This window comes from Bos indicus x Bos taurus, chromosome X, assembly GCF_003369695.1.
Source record: "Bos indicus x Bos taurus breed Angus x Brahman F1 hybrid chromosome X, Bos_hybrid_MaternalHap_v2.0, whole genome shotgun sequence".
In the NCBI taxonomy this organism is placed as follows: domain Eukaryota; kingdom Metazoa; phylum Chordata; class Mammalia; order Artiodactyla; family Bovidae; genus Bos; species Bos indicus x Bos taurus.
This window is the reverse complement of record NC_040105.1, coordinates 94,285,118-94,304,540: the sequence shown is the minus strand read 5'-3', so window position 1 is coordinate 94,304,540 and position 19,423 is coordinate 94,285,118. Positions and strand designations below refer to the sequence as shown.

At 44.8% G+C, this 19,423-nt stretch overlaps 2 protein-coding genes across 3 annotated transcripts in view; both read left to right on the top strand.

Annotated features, from left to right (window-relative positions):
- The window catches only part of BTK (Bruton tyrosine kinase), a 33,915-nt gene extending 23,048 nt beyond the window's left edge, over nucleotides 1-10,867 (top strand). For both annotated transcript variants that reach the window (XM_027534540.1, XM_027534541.1), the window contains exons 8-19: nucleotides 280-467; nucleotides 1,479-1,541; nucleotides 2,116-2,170; nucleotides 2,456-2,535; nucleotides 2,715-2,842; nucleotides 3,652-3,726; nucleotides 4,448-4,619; nucleotides 5,127-5,343; nucleotides 6,375-6,439; nucleotides 7,033-7,151; nucleotides 7,673-7,830; nucleotides 10,368-10,867. In XM_027534540.1, coding sequence (XP_027390341.1) covers nucleotides 280-467; nucleotides 1,479-1,541; nucleotides 2,116-2,170; nucleotides 2,456-2,535; nucleotides 2,715-2,842; nucleotides 3,652-3,726; nucleotides 4,448-4,619; nucleotides 5,127-5,343; nucleotides 6,375-6,439; nucleotides 7,033-7,151; nucleotides 7,673-7,830; nucleotides 10,368-10,439 — 1,392 coding nt within the window. In that variant the 3' untranslated portion in view covers nucleotides 10,440-10,867. The remainder of the gene's footprint in view (nucleotides 1-279; nucleotides 468-1,478; nucleotides 1,542-2,115; nucleotides 2,171-2,455; nucleotides 2,536-2,714; nucleotides 2,843-3,651; nucleotides 3,727-4,447; nucleotides 4,620-5,126; nucleotides 5,344-6,374; nucleotides 6,440-7,032; nucleotides 7,152-7,672; nucleotides 7,831-10,367) is intronic.
- A 1,169-nt stretch (nucleotides 10,868-12,036) lies between these two features.
- Nucleotides 12,037-14,782, top strand: TIMM8A (translocase of inner mitochondrial membrane 8A). The gene is made up of 2 exons (XM_027534392.1): nucleotides 12,037-12,261; nucleotides 13,752-14,782. The coding sequence occupies exons 1-2, from the start codon at nucleotides 12,130-12,132 to the stop codon at nucleotides 13,911-13,913; spliced, it is 294 nt and encodes a 97-aa protein (XP_027390193.1). The 5' UTR covers nucleotides 12,037-12,129; the 3' UTR covers nucleotides 13,914-14,782.
- Nucleotides 14,783-19,423: the final 4,641 nt, after the last annotated feature.

Genomic DNA, 19,423 nt, shown 5'->3' with positions numbered 1-19,423 from the left:
AGCTTTATGAACACTGATGCCTGGGTCCAACCCTCAGAGATTTTGACATAATTGGTCTTTTGAAACTGCTTGGGTGTTGGGATTATTAACTGCCCTCAAGATGGTTCTGATGCGCATTCCATGCTGAGAGACCCTGCAGGGGTGCTTAAAAATGGTTGTTGAGTTGAATGTTGAATAAACCTTTTATTTTGCCTGATTTGGGTTAGAATGGTTGGGGAACAATAGGAGAGTGCCTGATATCTAGCCAATCTCCCCAACTGTTTTTCCCTAACAACACAGATCTTAAAAAAGCCATTGCCCCCTGAGCCAACAGCAGCACCTGTCTCGACAAGTGAGCTGAAAAAAGTTGTAGCCCTTTATGACTACATGCCAATGAATGCAAATGATCTACAGCTGCATAAGGGCAATGAGTATTTTATCCTGGAGGAGAGCAACTTACCCTGGTGGCGTGCCCGGGATAAAAATGGGTGAGTTCATGTCCGCTCTCCCTGAGCCTTGTATCCATCTACTTTGTGCTTAGTCACTCAGTCGTGTCTGACTCTTTGTGACCCCATGGACTGTAGCCCACCAGGCTCCTCTGTCCATGGGGATTCTCCAGCCAAGAATACTGAAGTGGGGTGCCCTCCTCCAGGGGATCTTCCCAACCCAGAGATTGAACCCAGGTCTCCCAGATTGTGGGCAGATTCTTTACCATTTGAGCCACCAGAGAAGCCCAAGAACACTGGAGTGGGTAGCCTATCCCTTCTCCAGGGGATCTTCCCGACCCAAGAATCAAACCAGGGTCTCCTGCATTGCAGGTGGATTCTTTACCAGCTGAGCTGCCAGGGAATCCCTCCCACCTACTCTGCTACTGCTAAGTCACTTCCAACTCTGTGCGACCCCATAGACGGCAGCCTACCAGGCTCCCCTGTCCCTGGGATTCTCCAGGCGAGAACACTGGAGTAGGTTGCCATTTCCTTCTCCAGTGCATGAAAGTGAAAAGTGAAAGTGAAGTCGCTCAGTTGTGTCCGACTCCTAGCGACCCCATGGACTGCAGCCTACCAGGCTCCTCTGTCCATGGGATTTTCCAGGCAAGAGTACTGGAGTGGGATGCCATTGCCTTCTCCGCCCACCTACTCTACACACATGCAAAATCCTGCATCATAACTCCCCTACTCAGTATCCTGATCAGAAATTGTTCTTCCCACATCAAAGGGAATATGCTCTCCCTCCAAGTACTTCCCAGAGCGCAGCTCTGCACGTGGCCCCCTCCCTGAGCCCACGTGTTGTGGAGCATATGTAATCAGTGCTGCAAGTGCAGAAGCTACACACTTCACTGGCCTAGCTGTGCATTGGCAACATGATCCTCTTTGAGGGCAGGACATTTTATACACCATCATTTGAGACTGGTTCTGAGCCCCAGGATACAAGGTAACCAAATCTGTCTCTCACCCAGATTGGGGAGTTTTGGATGATCAACCCTGTTGTCTCCTCTACAGGCAGGAAGGCTACATCCCTAGTAACTATGTAACTGAAGCAGAGGACTCCATAGAAATGTATGAGTGAGTATGCTTATGTTCCCAGCACAGAATCTTCACAATACAGTATAAACATTTTTCATATTTTCAACAAAATTTTGATATCAAGATACTTATTAAAATCAGCATCAACTGGGTCAGATGATGCCACCAGTTCAAGTGATAGTGCCTACATCTTACCCTTATCCCAAACACCCTGTTGATGGAAGCTGGAGAGGTCACCATACCCCCTCCTCTCCAAATCCGAAGAACTACTGAAAGGAAAACACAGCCTGATAGGAAACACCTGAAAGGGTGAAAAAAGGCAAACTGTTCTGGTTGCCCATTCTCCTGAATCACGGAAGTGGGTTGTCTTCGAAGGCCCTGACCCTCATCTGTTCCCTGCAAACTTCTGCCACTTGCTCTCCATTTCCACAATTCTTCAGCAACAAGCAGGCTTTGGGAAAGGGATATAGTGTGCTGTGCACATGATAGGCACTCAGTAAATAGCAGTTGAGTGAACTGACTGACTCAATGGCATGGGTGAGCCACAGACAGCACTCTTAACAAGCCACTCAGGCCATGGCCTAGAAGTCAGCCAAGCACTCTCCCTTTCCAGGTGGTATTCCAAGCACATGACTCGGAGTCAAGCTGAGCAACTATTGAAGCAAGAGGTAAGTGTGTGACCACAAGTAAATGGCAGTCTCTTTGCACTTCAAGCAAGGATCCTGAATTGAGGGCTTGCTGCTGTCTGCACCTCCAGGCAAGGCAGTGTCAAGGCTCTCATTTTATGGGGTCCCAATTATACTTTGCAGGGTCAAAAGCAATGAGGCTGCAGCTCAAATGTGGAACTTGGCAGTGAAATCAGGGTTTCTATTTTGTCTTGGGTTTGGGCAGTTGGGATGCTGGTGGCAGTGCCATTTCCTCCTGATGGTCAGCTTCTTTTCCCATCTTTTCAGGGTAAAGAAGGAGGCTTCATTGTTAGAGACTCCAGCAAAGCTGGAAAATATACCGTGTCTGTGTTTGCGAAATCTACAGGGTGAGTGTTACTGTTTTAAGGCTCTGGGGACAAAGAACAGGGGCACCCATCCAACAGTTCCTTAATGAAGTGCTTCTCCCATTTCCTCTGTCGCTTAAACTCAAAACTCACCTCACTTCACTTCTTGGGTCCTTTGGGCCCTTGTTTCCGAGTTGCTGACTCAGCGTCCACTTCTTCAGGGAACCTCAAGGGGTGATACGCCACTATGTCGTGTGTTCCACACCTCAGAGCCAGTATTACCTGGCTGAGAAGCACCTTTTCAGCACTATCCCTGAGCTCATTAACTACCATCAGCATAACTCTGCTGGTAAGTACCAGGGAAACCAGAGAAGAAGGGTGTGACAAGTAGCAAGAGAAGGAATTTAGGACAAGGTGGTTGGGTGAAACATTAAGCCTCATAGGGTAGTGAGACTTAGCTGTGAAAATGAACCCCTGTGATGCTGGATTGAGGTCAAGCGAAGAGGTGGTCAAAGGCAGACCTTACACCCAGTAGGGACTGACTTCCTATTTGGTGATTGATGCTCAGTGCTAAGGAAGGACATAGAAGAGACTGGTAATTAATCAATCAGCAATATTCATTGAACTAGTGTCTACTCCATAATTTTCTTGTTACTAGAGAACACAAAAAACTATTACTTTAGGTTCTTGCCCTTAAAGAACATACAGGTTCAAAAACATCAGAAGAGAATTTCTAAGCAGTGTAGACATTCTAAAAACTGGGAGATTGGGGAGAACATGAATACATGGGAAAAGCTTCATCAAGAAGGCTTGCAGCTGTCCACCATGTCCAGGCAAGGCAGTATCAAGGCTGTCATTTAATGGGGTTCCAATTATACTTTTCAGTATCAAAAGGAGAAGGAGGAAGTGAGTTAAGCCTGGACTGGGAGGTGGGGATATATTTAGCTGGGGAGCATACTTCAGTTAGCATTTTATTTTTTTTGTCCCTGAAAAACATTTATAAGAGGAGAAACTTCCAGAAAAATTCAGGTTCATGGCAATCTTTTGGGATTCAAGATGTACTAGAAAGATGAATACTGAAAGTGTGAGGCATTAAGTGTGCAAGGCATCTCAGTCCCTGCTCTGCACCAGCAGCATGACCCTCTCTGTATGTTTTAGGACTCATATCTAGGCTCAAATATCCAGTGTCTCAACAAAACAAGAATGCACCTTCCACTGCAGGCCTGGGATACGGTAAGTGCTTATTTCTCTAGGGCAGGGTGGACCAGCCAGTTGCAAGCACTACTACATCTGGCAGACCCAACCAGACCTCGCCATCCAATCATTCTTGCAGTGCAGTGTTCCATCCCAGCTGCCACAAGGAATGTTAACACATTATAAATGTTAACACCTATAAACGCCGGAGGCGTTAGTTTCTGCAAAAATCTCCCAGTCAATAATGTGTTATGCTATGCTATGCTAAGTCACTTCAGTCGTGTCCGACTCTGTGTGACCCCATAGACAGCAGCCCACCAGGCTCCCCTGTCCCTGGGATTCTCCAGGCAAGAACACTGGAGTGGGTTGCCATTTCCTTCTCCAATAATGTGTTAAGACAGAGCCAAATCAAAGTTATCTAATGAGTTTTCTCCCTCTGGTGGCTCCTACTGAGACTGCAAAAACATAGATTCATAAAGGTTTGTTTTTTTTTCAATTGTGGGGAAAATATCGTAAAGGGATTTTTTAAAGTTGTCTAGTTGATCTTCTTGCTCTATGCCTGACTTGTACCAAAAATTCCCAGACTCCTTCAACCAGTAATCCCCTGTCCCTGAGATTTACCTGAGCAAAGATGAATTAGTACCCCTGAGAATTTCCCTTTTACTGCTTGTCTATTTCTACCCGCAGTAGGGATTCTAATCTATTGTAGAAATTATACATACATGACTCAAAGAATCACATCAAGGCGTTGTCATTATAGGATCATGGGAAATCGACCCAAAGGACTTGACCTTCTTGAAGGAGCTGGGGACTGGACAATTTGGAGTAGTGAAGTACGGGAAGTGGAGGGGCCAGTATGATGTGGCCATCAAGATGATCAAAGAAGGCTCCATGTCTGAGGATGAGTTCATTGAAGAAGCCAAAGTCATGATGTGAGTTACAGTCCAAACTCAACTCTCCATCCAGTCTAGGAATTACAAGGATGGTTCCCACTGTGGTTTAGGGTGATTTATAATAAGGGAGATTTGGGACCTGGGCCTGAGGTCAACCTTTGATTGGTGTGAGTCCTAACTTGCTAAGGTACTCATTTCTCTTTGATACTGATGGAGAATAGTATTGCTCATAGGTGGGTATCATCTTGATAGCATTTGAGGGTAAATGTAGAGAATGAGACTTTCAAAAGGAAGACATTCTAATGTACCCTTAGTGTTCACTCAGCCCTGGACTTGTTCCCTGGACTTGTTGCCTGTTCTATCGATGGCTCCAAATCCTGGTTCACCCTCACATGTTAGGCGCTTTCAGAGTTTAGGGTAGGAAAAAGGTTATTATGATTTCTCATTTGACACTCTACTCCAAGGCCAACTCCTTTCCTCCTCAGTTCCTTTCTGAATGATATTCAGAGTCAGAAAGGGAGGACTGGTTCATTGCCTCTCCTGTAGGAATCTTTCCCATGAGAAGCTGGTGCAGTTGTATGGCGTCTGCACGAAACAGCGCCCCATCTTCATCATCACTGAGTACATGGCCAATGGCTGCCTCCTGAACTACCTGAGGGAGATGCGCCACCGCTTCCAGACTCAGCAGCTGCTGGAGATGTGCAAGGATGTCTGTGAAGCCATGGAATACCTAGAGTCTAAGCAGTTCCTCCACCGAGACCTGGTAGGATCTCAGAAGGCTTGGTCTGGGTCCGAGGGATGAGGGGGTGGAAGTAGCACAGGAAGACATATCATCCATGGCTGAGGAAGGTGGCTGGAGCCGTGATTTCAGTTTTATCTAGAAAATACTAAAAGTTTGGTGAGCCTCTAGCCCAGTGGTCAGCCGGTCAAGGAACTCCAGCCTCAACACCATAAGTTCTGCCACAGTGGGAGCTGGAATGCTCACTCCCAGCCCCTCCTACTATGACAAGGAAATGGTAGGAGTCTTCCAGGGGCAGAAGGGCAGCCCTCATCCTGATGAAACTGCTTTTTAGCACAGAACCATCATTCTGGTTATATGAGAATCACAAACTGGGTGTCTGTTGGTGCATTTTTCAATGTTATATTAATATATTAGTTAGCAAACACTTAAAAACATTTCACATTAAAGAACTGAATTTACAGCTTCTCATGAAAATTGACATCATCTTGTATCATCAGACCCATATTCTCATAGGCCATCTTAACTGTCGGCCTATAAAATATGGGCCTGGTATTACAAGATGGTCTAGCTGCTCACAGGAAAGTGGCTGACCTCCCTTAGACCAGACACTTATCTGACATCTCCACCTACCCAGTTCACTCTATCACTTCCCCTGCCTGGCCTCCTGGGGCATGTTTATTTCAGCCATGCCAAGGCGGAAATAGCCCTAGTCCTGTTGGTAGAAAAGCAGAAAACAAAACACACTTGCCTTCCGTCCTCCCTTAATTCTCTCGACATTTCAATGCACGAAGGGTTGTCATGGAATTATCAATGTGAGTGAAATCATGCTGCAAGTCCTCAGTGCTTTACTTATGACTTTACTTATTATGGGGGTTGCTCTATATGTGATGGAAGCATATCAAAATTCTTCAGTGGCATCAGCTGACTCCTGTTAGGTGGGAAGGTGTCTCTAGATAAAGGAGATGAGGCTTCCCTCCCCTGGTGGGCAGAAGCTTTGTGCCCTTAACCTGTGCACCAAGGACAGAGTCTCACTGGTATCTGTTGCACTACAGGCAGCTCGAAACTGTTTGGTTAATGATCAAGGAGTTGTTAAAGTATCTGACTTTGGCCTGTCCAGGTGAGTGCAGTCTTTTTCACCTTTCCCTTTAAAAGTAAAACTGGCACAGTACAAATGTGAGGTGACACTGTAACTTTTAATCGTCTCCCTTTCCCCCTATAATTCTAGTTTTTTCCACCATCTTTCTATACCTTTTCTTTCTCTGAATGGTTTAAGTCACTTTTCATCCGTCTGTTTTATTGTTATAGCCCTCTCTTCTCCTTTCTCCTTTGCTCTTTTTTTAAAAAGCTAATTTCCCCGATACTCTGTCTTATTCTGTTAATCCTGTTGATTTTACTCTGTCTCCTTTCCTAATGAGCCTAATTGCCATTGTTGACTGCAGAATTGAAGGAAGGGAAGGATGGGAAAAGAGAAAAGAGGGAAGGGAATACCTATTAGACCTTATGCCACTTCATCCTTGCTGTATCTATACTGTCAATCAGGAAAGCTAAGTTGGATATGAAAACAGGAATATGTTAGCAATGGCATTTGTAAAAGACACTGTAGTATTTAGCCTGTAGTATTTGTGCAACTCTTATGGCTCTGCCAAGAAAATTTAATCAAATATCAAACTCTCCAAATTGTAACAGCAACAAGTCCTGAATCCTTTGCAGGTATGTTCTGGATGATGAATATACAAGCTCAGTAGGTTCCAAATTTCCTGTCCGGTGGTCTCCACCAGAAGTTCTTATGTACAGCAAGTTCAGCAGCAAATCTGACATTTGGGCTTTTGGTGAGTGGATACGATTACATGGATTATACAGCTCAAAGGAAAAGGAATGCTGTTGGGAAATTCACACTCTGCAACCTGCACAGAGAGACTGTTATTTGTTCTTGCTTTCATTCATCTAATCCTTAGGGAATCAGGCACCACAGGGGTTTCTGGGGATTAAAAACAGTAAAGTAGACACGATTCCTGCCTTCTTAGAACTTAGAATCTATTGAGGGAAACAAACAATTCATTCAGTATTCCACAGCTTCTGAATACTAATTATGTACCAGGGACTCTGCCAGACTCTATAACCACAAAGACAAATAAGATGCTGTCTCTCTCCTAGAGGAACTAATGGTCCAGGGCAATCCTGATTACCTCCAGTGTACTCAGTACTATAGCAGAAGTTTGAACAAAATTTTTAAAAAGCCCAGGGGTGGGGTGGGGGGTGGAACCACCTGAATGTAATGTTTGAAGTTGATCTAGGAACACTAGGATCCCTCTTACCCAGAAACAACACATTTTGTTTTTTCATTGTCTAGGGGTGCTGATGTGGGAAATTTACTCTCTGGGGAAGATGCCATATGAGAGATTTACTAACAGTGAAACAGCTGAACACATTGCCCAAGGCCTACGTCTCTACAGGCCTCATCTTGCTTCAGAGAGGGTATATGCCATCATGTACAGCTGCTGGCATGAGGTAAGTGTTTTAGTGGGACCTCTTAAATTATTTCCTTGAACGTACTTTCCCATGTACCTGACCAAGCACCGACACCCTACTCTCCCTCGTCATATAGCAACTGAGCACAGACAGATAGCTGTACACATTCTCAAACCCCAGCCTACATCCCAATCCTTTCATGACTAGAAGTTTTTCCAGGCCCACTCCAATTCTCACTAGAGGATCATTCAGTTCAGTTCAGTCGCTCAGTCATGTGCGACTCTTTGCGACCCCATGAATTGCAGCACGCCAGGCCTCCCTGTCCATCACCAACTCCCGGAGTTCACTCAAACTCATGTCTGTCGAGTCAGTGATGCCATCCAGCCATCTCATCCTCTGTCGTCTCCTTCCCCTCCTGCCTCCAATCCCTCCCAGCATCAGAGTCTTTTCCAATGAGTCAACTCTTCGCATGAAGTGCCCAAAGTATTGGAGTTTCAGCTTTAGCATCAGTCCTTCCAATGAACACCCAGGACTGATTTCCTTTAGAATAGACTGGTTGGATCTCCTTGCAGTCCAAGGGACTCTCAAGAGTCTTCTCCAACACCACAGTTCAAAAGCATCAATTTTTTGGCACTCAGCTTTCTTCACAGTCCAACTCTCACATCCATACATGACCACTGGAAAAACCATAGCCTTGACTAGGTGGACCTTTGTTGACAAAGTAATGTCTCTGCTTTTTAATATGCTATCTAGGTTGGTCGTAACTTTCCTTCCAAGGAGTAAGTCTTTTAATTTCATGGCTGCAGTTACCATCTGCAGTGATTTTGGAGCCCCCCAAAAATAAAGTCTGTCACTGTTTCCCCATCTATTTCCCATGAAGTGATGGGACCAGATGCCATGATCTTAGTTTTCTGAATGCTGAGCTTTAAGCCAACTTTTTCACTTTCCTCTTTCACTTTCATCAAGAGGCTTTTTAGTTCCTCTTCACTTTCTGCCATAGGGTGGTGTTACTCCAATACCATCTCGGCTTTAGGGAGAGGGGTGTCATGGGGCCATGTCACCTAGCATAAGTAGGCAGCCAGAGGCATTCAGACAAGTGTATGGACATTAAAAAAGAAAACTAATTAAAATTTGTGTTCATTCCTTTGGGAGTCATTGGCCCTTTCTTCTGCTTTACTAACTGCACCCTTTCTCTGGCTGTGGTCCTAAATGAGATTTTTTTTTTACATGCTAACACCTGAAAGGGAACTAAAATAGGTAGTTCTCGTGGTTTTTCTTTTTTTTTTAAATACAGTGCATTATGGGATATGTGGGTAGATGTGGTATTTTGAAAATAAAGAGCCTGTCCCACTATTATTAAAATCCTTTGCTGCTCTCACCTTGGGTTCTTCACGGGTACCTACACCATTTTCAATAGATCCTTGGCAACCTTAATTTGGCAAACTAAATCTCTAGTAGGAAATGAGTGCTCAGCTCTTAGTTCTGCCCCATTAGTAACAGGGAAAGACTGACAGTGTCTAGCAAACACGTATGTGAATCTGGAGCCATCTTTGTGGGGTGAAAAGTAGGCATTTGGATCAGAGCATGGCTCTTTTCCCTTTGACAAATGACTCAGGTCAAAGAAAGTGTGGCGAAAGGGAGAACCCTATGAGCAATTTCCCTTCTCTCTCCTGTGCTGGGCAGGATTGAGGGTAACTGACTCTGCTGCTCCCTCCCAACTAGCACATCCTCACTCTGCTAGTTAAGTATTTCAGATAGGCACTTTCTCCACAGCCTGTTAATATAGTCATGAAACTGGAATCACATCAGAATCTCTGTGGAACTCTTAAAACTACAGATGACTGGGCCTTACCTCCAGAGATTCTGACTAGGTATGTCTAGAGTGGGCCTCAGGTATATTTTTTTAAACTTCCCGGGAAATTCTGATACTCAGGTTTGAGAATCACAGATTCAAAGGAACAATAAGTTGATGACTTTTGGGTTCTGATGGATTGAGACTTTTCTTGCATAAATATATCTTGAATCACTAAATACCTCAGAGGCTTATGGACCATGGCTGTCACAAAAGGCCTTAGTCTGGAGGCCAGATGGTAGTAATAAGAGGTCCCAGGTGCTTAGGATGCCTGCCCAGTGAAGCAGCTCCTGCTCTTGACATGTTCGTTCCTTTGTTAACTTTGGCTTTAGGATGGTTGAGACCAAACAAAAATTATCACAGCTTATAGGATTTCAGTTCAGTCAACCACTTAAATTTGTTTGGTAGCCACTTGAGGGTCCAAAATAAGAATGCATTGGTGTAATGAATTTGGCTTTAGTTTCAATCAGTGTTTGTAAGAATAATTTTCAAAATTTCCTCCCCACATTAATAACCCGATTTACTAAAGATTTAAAGTGCACAAGCACTTTATGGAATACTTCTATTTCTCCTCTCTCTCTCTTTCTTTTTTTGGATAATCCACAGGGTATGCTACTGGGCATATAGCATAAATTTCATAAACATTTGCTGTTTACTCATTGTGTTTCCCTTGAATTCTGGACTCTAGCCCACTATAACGCTCCATTTTTTTCTTTGGTTTTAGAAAGCAGATGAACGTCCCACTTTCAAAATTCTTCTGAGCAACATTCTAGATGTCATGGATGAAGAGTCCTGAGCTCACCAATAAGCTTCTTGGTTATACTCCTCTCCTCCACAATCTCAATTTCACTTTCTCTGAGGAAATCCCAGGCCCTTTGTGCCCTTGCTGAATACACAGAGGCCCCTCTCCACATATAGGAATGCCTTTCTATCTCTTCCCTGGGATACTATTAATACCTTCTGAGCAAAGGCCAACGAATTTTTGTGCCTGGTATTTTCCCCCAGAGAGGAAATTTCCCAAAAGTATTAAAACAGACTGAATGTGGGATTGAATCATTTGGAGGGAGGGAGGGATGTAAATAGCCTCACAATGGGGGTCCAACAGCTCTTTGGGTAGGCAATAGAGCTGGGTGGGGGGAGGTAGAACTTGGCAGGAATAAAATGGTGTCATAAAAATGGAAGGGGAGGGTGTTTTGATAAAATAAAATTACTGGAAAGCATGAAGGTTTCTTGCTATTTCGATTAATCATGCAGCCTTCTGGAAGCGCCCTATCTCAGTGTTCCGGGAAACTGCTGTGTGGGATTGGTGTGTCACATTTCTACTTTCGGAACTCCATGGGATTCTCCACATTTAATCCCTCTGTGTTAGTCGCTCAGTTGTATCTGATTCTTTGCGATAGGAGGGACTGTAGCCCCAGGCTCCTCTGCCCCTGGAATTCTCCAGGCAAGAATACTGGAGTGGGTTGCCATGCCCTTCTCCAGGGGATCTTATCCACCCAGGGATGGAACCCAGGTCTCCTGCATTGCAGGCAGATTCTTTACCATCTGAGCCATCAGGGAAGCCCCTTTAGGCCCTCTGGCTCTTGGTAGATTCTGCTTCTGAATCAGGTGGTGGTGGTGGTGGTGGTGGTGGTTTTGTTGCTAAGTCGTGTTCAACTCTTGCGACCCCATGGACTGTCGCCTGCCAGGCCCTTCAGCCCATGAAATTTTCCAGGCAAGAATACTGGAGTGGGTTGCCATTTCCTAATCCAGGGGATCTTCCTGACCCAGGGATCAAACCCTCGTCTCCTGCCTTGTAGATGGTCCGTTGTATTGCAGGGTGATGCTTTACCGCTGAACCCCCAGGGAAGCATCTGAATCACAGACAGCGATCACAAACCAGAGCTCACACCCTGGCATGCGGTAGGCATTAGATACCATCGGAATAAATCTGACAGGTGAAGACAAAATCTGCCAGCGCCACTTTTTGCTACGTCAGGCGGGGTAAATTCCATTAAAGAACTAGAGCCAGGGGCCCAGGACAGCAAAGCTACGGACCCAGCAGTCCCTGCCGAGCACCAGCGCGGCAGCGGGGAAAGCGTGGGTCAATTTGGAACCCGACTGGGGCGGGGCTGTTGGGCCGGTAGCGAACGGGCCACATGGTCCGAAGTAACTTCCTTTTTTTAACCTTTCTTTTCTTTTTGAAATAACGTCTCAACAGCGCCACGGAGCTGGGCGGACAGTCCTGAGACCTCCGGTCGCAGACACGGCGCCGCCGCAGGGTCGCGTACAGGGCGGAGCGAGGCGCGTGGACAGCTGGAGTAGAGCCCAGAGCCCGAGACGGGGTGGGGGCGGGGGCGGGCCCCCGCACAGGGCCCCGCGCCCGCGCAGTGCGCGCGCGGGGCGGTCCCAGAGGCAGCGGGTTGTGGTTCCGGTTCCGCCGCGGAGACACGTGAAGGTCGGTGAGTTGGTGTGGAGTTCGTCTCCGCACGCGTGACCGCGCTGGGATGGATTCCTCCTCGTCTTCCTCCGCGGCGGGTTTGGGCTCGGTAGACCCGCAGCTGCAGCATTTCATTGAGGTGGAGACTCAGAAGCAGCGCTTCCAGCAGCTGGTGCACCAGATGACGGAACTTTGTTGGGTGAGGAGCCTGGGGCTGGGACCTGGCCACTGTACCTACTTGCCTGTCCTTGCCTCGCGCACTCGCCCCGACGTCTAGAATTCGGGGAAGGGACAGGACCCGGCAGAACCCCTTGGTTTCCTTAGGTTCCTCAGGCCAAGCCGGGAGGGGAAAAGGGTGACTCCGCTTCTCAGGGGGGTGTCGCTCCGGACCTCAGCTTTTTTAGTGCAGAGGATTGGGTATTGTAGAAGACTTATGCTGTTGTCTCAACCAGAACTGTAGGCATTCAAGGTTGAAGCTACCTAGTGCTGGTCACCAGGACTGATGAGCGCCCCCACTATTGGTATTTAATGTTTGGTATCCTGAGTCCCAGAGAATCAGTGAATCTCCCATCCCTGCACTCCTCAGAGTTTGCCGTAATTACTTAGTTGCTCTAACCGTCCCTGCCGAGGAGTGACTCTAACCCACGAACCAAAAAAGTGGAGTAATCTCTACCAACATACACACTTTTTTGCCTTCTTGTTGGATTGTTGTGTAATACCAAGCCGTTTCAGGTCTGAAGGTTGAGGAACTGAGTATGCCCTGTTAGGGGACTTTGGCAAAAGGGTTGAGGGCATTTATTTGCAGCTTGGAATCAAAGTGTTCTCTGGCTGCCAAGGACAGCATAACTACTCTGCCTTGACATACAAAATTCACAGAATTCAGAAGCCAAAGATAAATTTCCTTGGAAGTGGAAAGACTGAGGCTTGTGTACACAACAGAATAATGAACGAAATTCATTTGAATTATAAACTTATGGTATCGCTGGACTCTGACCCTCAACAAATGATTACTTAGCTCCCATCTGCCTTGAACTAGAGCGGTTTGATTCTTTTAAATATCTGGTTCGTTACATTTGGACCAGGCAGTGGTGTGGTTCAAGACTCCTTTAAGAATCTGAAAGCAGTGGGCACTTTAGGAAAATTCATACAATTTTCCATTCGTCTTGAGAGAGAGGATTCAAGAGCCTCTGGCTTAAGTAGATATTATAGAATCTCCAGTCATAAATATTTTTTTTTTCCTTTGGTAGCTTTTATGGTGTCTTGCTGCAATGATCTGTCCTTTCACCCATTTATCCCGCAGTTAGTTTAAAGGCATTTAACGTAAGCAGCATTGTAGAGTTGTAACCAAATTCAGCAAAGGGTTAACTTCCCTAGTATTTTCCTTGCATTTTGTCATTTGTCTTGCTCTGTAATATCTCAACACCATCATTTTCTGACTTACTATCTCTGTGCCACAGCTTCCCTCTTTGTAAAATGAAGATTAATAATAAACTGAATCTGTTCCATAGGGTTGCTGTAAGAATTTAAGGCTGTGGAAAATTGCCACACAGTAAACTGCTGAATGTGAACTGTGATTAACATATCAGATACTGTTTTTAGGTGAAGTTTTTCCTCTAAGCAACAAGAAGCTCCACCTCCTTTTTTTTTTTGCCAAGTTCCCTTTGTGATTCTGTATCTTGTCCTGAGCAGGAAAAGTGCATGGACAAGCCTGGGCCAAAGTTGGACAGTCGGGCTGAGGCCTGTTTTGTGAACTGCGTTGAGCGCTTCATTGACACAAGCCAATTCATCTTGAATCGACTGGAACAGACGCAGAAATCCAAGCCAGTCTTCTCAGAAAGCCTTTCTGACTGACCTCAGCATTACCTCTTTGGAAAAGGAAGGTAGTTCAAGAGATGAAGAGCAGTTGATGGGGTAGTTGAAGAAAAGGCTATGGGGGAGTTGGCCCCCACCTTTGTCACTCTTGGGACATCCTGTCATCTGAGAATGAACAAAGACCAATTTTTGATGTGGGGGATTTGAGGGTCAGATGTATTTGGGGTTGTGTTTTTTTAATGCTAATCTTGTGAAACAATTGACAGATGAATGAAAAACTCTACTAGATGCATATTGCTGTTGTGGGATGATGCTTTTCTTGTAGTCCCATTAACTGCTTCCTATAATTTTAATAGTGGAATTGCTCTATAATTTGATACTGGGACCAGATAGGTAATAATCTGTTATTTGTGTGGATTCATTTCAGATTTTTGGGGAGATCAGTATACATCTTTGTGTCTCTCAGAAATGGCAGCAGTAGGGGAAGAGTAATTTGGTACTCAACTGTAGGCCTCCTTATCCAGTGTTTAATTATCAGTGCTGGAAAAAATATATTTCAACTTTCTAGATTCTCTGTCTCCCTTATACCATGATTCACTTAAATATCTATATGACATATGATCTCGAGCTAGTACAGGTTGCCTGAGAGTCTAGAGGCCTTTAGTTAAAGGAATCTAGCCAGTGAACGTAATTTTCATACTAAACTGCCACAAGGAAGAAGTTAACTTACCCTGTGTATCAGGGTTCAAAAAATTTTAACGATGTGCCTCAATGAAAAAATTAAGATTTGGACCAGTCAGAAACTAACAGCAGTATCAGGTCGAGGTGCATGCCTAATGTAAATCAGTGTAGTTTCCATTTACTGCGTCTTTTAATGACTGAAATAAAGGCTACAAGATTCAAGTCTGTGACTGAGAAGGCTTTCTATTCTGATTATCACCTGCACCCTGGAGAGATTTGGATCCAAGTGGGCTGGTTCCAAGGCTGAAATGTAGTCAGCCTGGGTACCTGTTCTGTGCAAGTTATGGCACGGTATTACAGCAACCCCTGACCTTTCTGAGAGAAAAGAGACTTTGAAATGAGATGGAGGGGAAGGAGTTCAGTACTGATGGTCAGTTCCCTGAGTGTAGTGGAAGAGATTCTCGAGACTGGATTCCATTCCTCTTACTTCACATCCTAGTGGAATGGAATGTAGACCTAAATTGGAACTCTTGCTGGGAGCCTCTAGTGCCAATCCATGAAGATTGTGAAATACACATTTCTAGAAGCCTCTAGTCCCTGCTTAACTTCCCACCGTATAGGCACTACAAGGAAAGTTTGAAAACTCTAGAAAACACAATAAAATAAACATTTAAGTACTTATTCTGCCACATACCGTTTTGGGGACCAGGATGTCAGCAGTGCTCAGAAATAGTCCCCGCCTTCATGTAGCTTCTGTTTTCGTGAGGGGAGACAGGCCACAAACACATCCATGTGTCAATATAGAGTGCCATGCAGAAGAAGCAGAGTAAGAGTGTCAAGGAATGTTTGTGGGGCATTGTTATTTTAGCTAAAGATGGTAGGAGAAGGCCTCCTGGGGGAGGTGACCTTTCAGCAGAGACCTGAAAGAACTAAGTAACCAAGCCATGTAGGTATCTGAGAGAAGAACATTCCAGGTAAGGGTGATGCCAAGTCCAAAGGCCCTAAGGAGGGAACACCAGTGTAGTAGAAGAATCTGAAAGTCAGTGTGGCTGAAGGAAAAGTGAGTAAAGTGAAGTCGCTCAGTCGTGTCTGACTCTTTGCGACCCCATGGACTGTAGCCTATCAGGCTCCTCCGTCCATGGGATTTTCCAGGCAAGAGTGCTGGAGTGGATTGCCATTTCCTTCTCCAGGGGATCTTCCTGACCCAGGAATCGAACCCGGGTCTCCTGCGTTGCAGGCAGACGCTTTACTGTCTGAGCCAATGCAGGAATAGTAAGAAATACATCAGAGACTGATTGAAGATGGGGCCTGGGGACGTGTACTGATCTTTTTTTGTTGTTGTTGTTCAGTCACTAAGTTGTGATTCTATGTAACCCCATGGACTGCAGCATGCCAGGCCTCCCTATCCCTCACAGTCTCCTGGAATTTGCCCAAGTTCATGTCCATGTCCCACTGGAGGAAGGAATGGCAAACCACTCCAGTATTGTTGCCTGAAGAATTCCATGGACAGAGGAGCCTGGTGGGCTATAGTCCATAGGGTCACAAAGAGTCGGACACGACTGAACAACTACCATACACATGTATTTTTTTTACTGTATCATTTCTTATTTTACTGTATCAATATTTCTTATTCTTCATTACCTTTGGACACAAACCAGTTTGTCTGTTCTTACAAAGTAGTATTGCTTGCTCAGCTAACATACATAGTAAGAAAGTGGGTCTGTCATATTCAGGCAGTACACTTGAGCACCAAGTATGTGTTCGCTGCTGCTAGACACAAGGGGAAAGAAAAAGTAGACCATTTGCCCACATCCTCTTGGAGGTTAAGTCCAAGAGCAACAATTTGAGCTCTTGTTTGTCAGTCTCAGAAATTTATTTCAGAACCTTGATAGAAAGGGTACTCTCAGCCGTAATGACATCAAAGTCCTCATTTCAAATATTGAGGGTAGAAAATTCAAACCTCAACTGTAAAACAAGAGGACTGGATTAGTAGACTTTTCCTTAAACAAAAAGGAATCTTAAGATATAAAATAGAAACACAAAGCTGCTCTGGTGGTGGGGGTATCTGGAGGCCTTCTTGACTCCTCCCCCTCCCTGTGCAGCAGCTCCCCCTGGTGACTAAGGCACTGTCTCTAGGGTCTACCCAAGCATACTGTGAAAACTGGAACCATACTATCCCTAAGGCCCTTGCACATGAATGAGCATCAGGGATAACTGATACACGGAAATCAAGCAAGAACTTGGTATTTATGCTAACAAATCATGAGGAGTGTGAGTTAAACAATTCAGTAAACCCCATGTAAAATAGCCTTTACATGGAAAGCAGTCGACAGCCCTTTTTTAATCCATTTTCCCTTAGTACAAAACTTTGGCCTAGGGAGATTTTAATTCAGTCCTCCCAGTAGGGCTTCTTTTAAGGTTCCTTATACTCTCAGCCTCATTTTTTTGTTGTCATTTTGCTGGACTCAAAAGAGATTGGTGGAAAAAAAGTCTGGTAGCTTTCATTTTCATTCCATGGAGGAGTAAGGGTATTGTTTAGATTTATTGATCATAGACAATAGGGGCTTCCCTGGTGGCTCAGATGGTAAAGAACCTGCTTGTAATGCAGGAGACCTGGGTTCGACCCCTGGGTCAGGAAGATCCCCCTGGAGAAGGGAATGGCAACTCACTACAGTATTCTGGCCTGGGAAATCCCATGGACAGAGGATATAGTCCATGGCGTCACAAAAGAGTTGGACACAACTGAGTGACTTTCACTTCATTCACAAAAGACAATAGGTATGGACCAAAAGGAATATCTTAAAAGGTATATAGGAAAAATGGCCAAGAGCTGTGGAAATGAAGCCACAGGAGGTACCACTAAAGTTGTTGAGGGCCATAGGCTACCATTTCTTGAAAAGAGGTCATGACAGCAGTAGGGAAAAGGAAATACTACATGGAATGACTGCATAGTTACTGAAAATACCCAAGGCCCTGTTCAGATAGTTTATCTGAATGCTTATACAAAGCACAAGACAAATAGTATCCAGCCCAGGGCTGGTTTTGTGATTGGCTTCCCTAAAAGAAAGGGTCGCAAAAAGTCAGACATGACTGAGCGATTTTCATTTCAAGGCAATGTCCAAACTTAATACCTGACACAGAAAGTGAGCCAACAGAAGAGCAGATTAGAATACACACGAGGAGGTTACTCTGGCCATCCTGAGGTTCCACTATGAAGACAAGCAAGTAGAACTACACACAGGGCAAAAAAATGTGAATGCTGCAATACAAGAATTACTATTGTTAGCATTTATATAAGAAATGCTAAAGCACCTTGACAATTAAATCATTACATTCTTAACACCCTAACAAGTGAGCAGCATTTGAGCAATTAGCTGTTTAATGTATGAATTAAAATTAGTGTATCTAGAGCTATGTCTTGGAAAAATCACTCAAAAAGGAAAGCCTATACAATATAATTACGCTACACAGAAATGCATAGAAGGGACAATTAGGGTATGGCAAATCAGGATTCAGATGTACTGACCAGGAATTCTAGATGAACAAAAGGGACAACAGAATTTTGAGATGAACCTGCAGTATAATGATAATAATAGCTATGCTTTATTGAAGTTATGCATACTATTTGCCACACATTGTACTAAGTATTTTATATTGGATCATCTTTTAAAAACAATTCTGAGAGAAGATCTATTGTACTCATTTTACAGATGGAAAAGCTGAAGTTTGGAGAAATTGCCTTATTCAAGGTTACACAGTTAGTTGGTTGTAGGGCTAGGATTTGAACCCAGGTAGTTTGCCTCAGAGAAGGCAATGGCACCCCACTCCAGTGCTCTTGCTTGGAGAATCCTATGGACGGAGGAGCCTGGTAGGCTGCAGTCCATGGGGTCGCTGGGAGTCAGACACGACTGAGTGACTTCACTTTCACTTTTCACTTTCATGCGTTGGAGAAGGCAATGGCACCCCATTCCAGTGCTCTTGCCTGGACAATCCCATGGATGGAGGAACCTGGTAGGCTGCAGTCCATGGGGTCGCTGGGAGTCAGACACAACTGAGTGACTTCACTTTCACTTTTCACTTTTATGCGTTGGAGAAGGAAATGGCAACCCACTCCAGTGTTCTTGCCTGGAGAATCCCAGGGATGGGGGAGCCTGGTGGGCTGCTTCTCTGGGGTCGCACAGAGTCGGACACGACTGAAGCGACTTAGCAGCAGCAGCAGCAGCAGTTTGCCTCGAGCTCATAGTCTGAAATACTATACTAAGCTGCCTCCTAAAGTGTTAAAGATAAGAAGTAATGTTCCTCTAGATGATGGGGCCAGAATGCTGGGAACATTTCATTCTAGAAATAGCATGGAAGAGTGGAAAGAGCCTAAGTTTTAGAATTAGGCAGAACTGGGTTCAAATCTTACCTCGGCCAGTACCTGTGTCCCATTGGGGAAGTCACTTAACCTTGGATCCTCAGTTTCTTCATTAAAAAAAAAATTAGATGGTAATGCCTGCCTTACAGGGTTGAAAAATGAGATTATATGTAAAGTGCTTGACACACTGTAGATACTTTAGATATTATTATTCAGAACTGAGCATCTTTTTACAATTTTAATTATTTTTTATTTTTTGGCTGTGGTGAGTGGCATGCAGGATCTTAGCTCCCCAACCAGGGATGGAACCTGGGCTCCCTGCATTAGGAATGCAGAGTTTCAGCCACTGGACCACCAGGGAAGTCCCAGAACTGAGCATCTTTGATAACCTAGCAGAGTTGTTGTCTGGGAGAAAAAGAGAAAGCAAGGCGTCACTTTGTGAAGCTCATTGATGAAGTGATAGAGCTAAAGGAGACTGTAATGTTAAGTTTGAGTTTTATCTTGAAACCAT